Consider the following 3,586-nt stretch of genomic DNA (forward strand, 5'->3'; position numbering starts at 1 on the left):
GGTATTCATCCTAAAAGCAATGCCGACACCAGATATTAGTATTGTATTCAAACGAAAAACAATGCCGGCACAAGAAATCGGCAGGGTATTCATCATGAACACAATGCCGAGAGCGGATTGAAACTGAAACTAAATGTTTCAGTTTCTGATTGTAACCCAAACGAAGTTTCAAAATAACAACAACACTTTTAATAAGATTGGGTATTTCATACCTTCTCAATGAAGCCATCTTTTCTTCTTCTTCTTGATCAACAACAATTCAATTTAACATATCTTGAAGAACTTGTTGGGTGTTTGATTTTGATTTTTAGTTTTAAATTTTAATTTAGATGGAAGGGTACTATTAACCTAAAGGGTACTTTAGTATTTCGACCCTAAAAACACCCCTTAGCAGACATTATTATTAGATGGGGTTAGTAATTTTTTCCAATAAGTTTTAGTATCCCTTCGGTTCTGGTTACAGGCGGGGCCTTTATTTTTGTGAAAAAGTTATGGGAATCTTCTTTTGGTTGCCCAATAAGTTAGGTTGAATCAGGTTAGCCACAAAAGAAGTAATGCTTTACGGGTCAAATGCAACGTCACCCAAAAGAAAACGAACGCATATTGAAAGAAACCTAAATATAGTAGTGTACTAGTAGTACATCTTTGTGGATCCAGAGTGCATAAGAATTAAACTCTCCTTACATTACAAACATATTCAGATTCGGATGAAAAAAAGTTACATTTCCAGATGACATACACGAAAGTGATGTTTGTAACATTCTATGTAAGTATTGAGTATATCATGCTGGTCATAAAGGTGGTGCAGCGAAAATGGTGCTTAGGGCTCCACAATTATCTTTCCTGTGGCATGGCCCTCTATGCTCTTTGCCCATGCTTCTTCAGCCTTACTCAATGGATGCTTTGAATCAACGGTCGTCTTAAGTTTTCCTTCTTTCACCAAATTAACTAGATATGTCAAGTTCTCGCTCTTTGGAGTCATAACCAGTGGCACCAATCCCTTCTTCGAAAATGTCAACTTTTTAAATACAGATACCATCAGGGAAGTAGGACCAGGAGTAATATCAATCACTTTACCGTTCTCACTTAAATTGGGCTCAAAGGTAGAAAATGGAATGCCTGTCGCACAGTGGATGACAAAGTCATACTTGCATCCTGATGGGCTTTTAAGGGATGCCCCTTCTGGGGTTTTATAATCGAGAACTTCATCCGCCCCTAAACTCTTGACAAAATCAATGTTACGTGTTCCACAGGTTGCTGTGACATGAACATTTCCGAGCTGTGCAAGCTGGACAGCGTACTGGCCAACTCCACCTGAGGCAGCTGTGATAAGGATGTTAGTATGTTTCCCTGAGCTATCTAGCTTGATCCCTGATGCATCAGTCAGGGCTTGGAGTGCAGTAAGACCTGCTACAGGTAAGCCAGCACCTTCAGCGGCAGATACTTCATGCGGCCTTTCAACTGTCAAGCTTTTCGAAGCCACTGCATATTCAGCTAATCCGCCTCCACTCTAACAAACACAATTGCAGTTATGATTAAATGTTCAAAAATTTATTAAGTAAACAATGAATCAGAAGTAATACATACAAGAACATCATAGTATTCGGGATATTTTTCCGTAATAGTAGTTACTCCAATGTGAAATATGCATGCTTCTAGTTCTAAACATCAATGCTCGTATCTTAATTTATTGGAAAATTAGTCATTCTCTAGGATGAACAGTAATGGTGTTCATGAAGTTGCTGGGAACCCATCAACCACACAGTTATTTGAAAAATAAGCTATATGCATAATTCTAGGAACAAATTACAATTACGTATAACCACTCACAGCATGGCTAAGAAAAGCTACTACTTTGTCACCAGATTTAAAGTTATCGACTCCTGGACCAACCTCTATCACCTCACCTGCAACATCAGTACCTGATTCAAGGAGAAAGGTCAGCAGAAATGTTTGTGATGCCTAGTTTTCGTTAGTAATGACTCTCATAAATTTCAAAAACCTCATGCTATAAAATGGAGATGAATTGTAACTTCAAGTATTAAACAGATTACTGTGCCATTAAAGTGGCAGTTATACACAAATACATCCTTTGTACTAAAATGCTGTGTTCATAGATGCCCGCTTTCCAACAAGGGGCACCTCATCAGTTTTATGAACTCGAAAGAATAATCTCAAGGAGGTAAGGTGGGCAGGGATACGTAAGATGCTGTAAACAATTGTTTTCAGGTTCTCCGACCCATACGAAATATGTTTGATTATAATATAATGAAAAGAAAAAAAAGAAAAAAAAAACTGTTCTGGACAAATATTTTTATCATTCCACTTGAACACTGTATTGAGTCGGGAACGATCTTACTCTAAGATTAGACAAGTCCCAAGGTTATGGAACCACATATTCATTTTTCACTTTTTTTATCCACCTACACTGAAACAAAAATTTCAACTTGGACCCACTTCCTAGGCCACTTCTGCTTCGGACCGTTCTCATTTCTTCCTTTAGATGCACGGTTTTTTGAACTTACAACAAGAAAAGTATCCCTTAAGCCCTGAACCAATGACAAAATACAAAACCACAAAATTTCATCAAAGTTACCTGGTATGTAAGGGAACTTGCGTATCATAAACGGTCGCAAATACCCTTTCTGAAGTTTCCAATCCATTGGATTTATACTTGTCGCTTCCAGCTTTAGCAAAACCTCATCTTTCTTTGGAGAAGGTACAGGAACTTCCACATGCTGTTGAAACAGTAATATTATTAATCATATAACATCGAGTATTTACTTGAAGCCTTGCATGCATGTTTAACTCAAAAGATTCTCATACTCAAGAGTCAAAACACGTAAAACAAGAAGCAACGGAATGATAACTACGAACTAACACTTGGTAGGCTACTGAATAATGTGAAAATTAATCAGAACCTTTAATCCAGCAGCTCCACCTCCATAACCTTCAAACTGAACTACATGCATAAGTTTCCCAGCCATTAATCAGACGCTGAAAGAAAGAGACAGAGAGCAAAAACTTAATGGAAGACGAAAACAATATGAATTTGGGAAACTAGATATTCTTGATTTTAAAGATGAAAAAAAGGTCATTCCACAAGCTTTAAAAAAGGTTTCCTTTACTATATAACATAAGTATATACTAATATATATATGAAGGTGAACGAGGAGAAGAACTGTTGTTGAATATATAACCATTTTTAGGCTGTAAAGTAGGTTTCAATCTGTTTTATTTTTTTTCAATAAAGCTTTTTAATCATATCGACTCCCTCGTATTGCCTAATGGTCAGTGGTCTAAAGGATGGAGATCAACTTGAAGACTTGCTGCTGATAAACCGTTTCTTTTTTGTATTCTATGTACATCTTGTAATTTCTGACAGTCTTCAATAAAATTTTCCTTAATTTTCTATCAAAAAGAAGAAAAAAAACTTTAAGTAATGGCTCCTAAATTGAAGTAAAATGGAGATTTACGCAGAAGATAGAGCTGAACCATTTCCAAACATCTACAGCAAACGAACATCCAAAGAACAGATGAGTAGCAGTTTCATAATGGTTGTATCTGCGACCCATTAGGCAATCAT

General features: G+C 36.7%; 1 protein-coding gene across 1 annotated transcript; it reads right to left on the minus strand.

Moving 5' to 3' along the window:
* Positions 1 to 603: 603 nt before the first annotated feature.
* Positions 604 to 3,083, minus strand: LOC113276962 (chloroplast envelope quinone oxidoreductase homolog). The gene is made up of 4 exons (XM_026526305.1): positions 2,922 to 3,083; positions 2,597 to 2,738; positions 1,831 to 1,922; positions 604 to 1,510 (listed from the first exon to the last, which is right to left on the minus strand). The coding sequence occupies exons 1-4, from the start codon at positions 2,985 to 2,987 to the stop codon at positions 821 to 823; spliced, it is 990 nt and encodes a 329-aa protein (XP_026382090.1). The 5' UTR covers positions 2,988 to 3,083; the 3' UTR covers positions 604 to 820.
* Between the last annotated feature and the right edge of the window lie 503 nt (positions 3,084 to 3,586).

The sequence above is a fragment of the Papaver somniferum genome, chromosome 1, assembly GCF_003573695.1.
Source record: "Papaver somniferum cultivar HN1 chromosome 1, ASM357369v1, whole genome shotgun sequence".
NCBI lineage: Eukaryota > Viridiplantae > Streptophyta > Magnoliopsida > Ranunculales > Papaveraceae > Papaver > Papaver somniferum.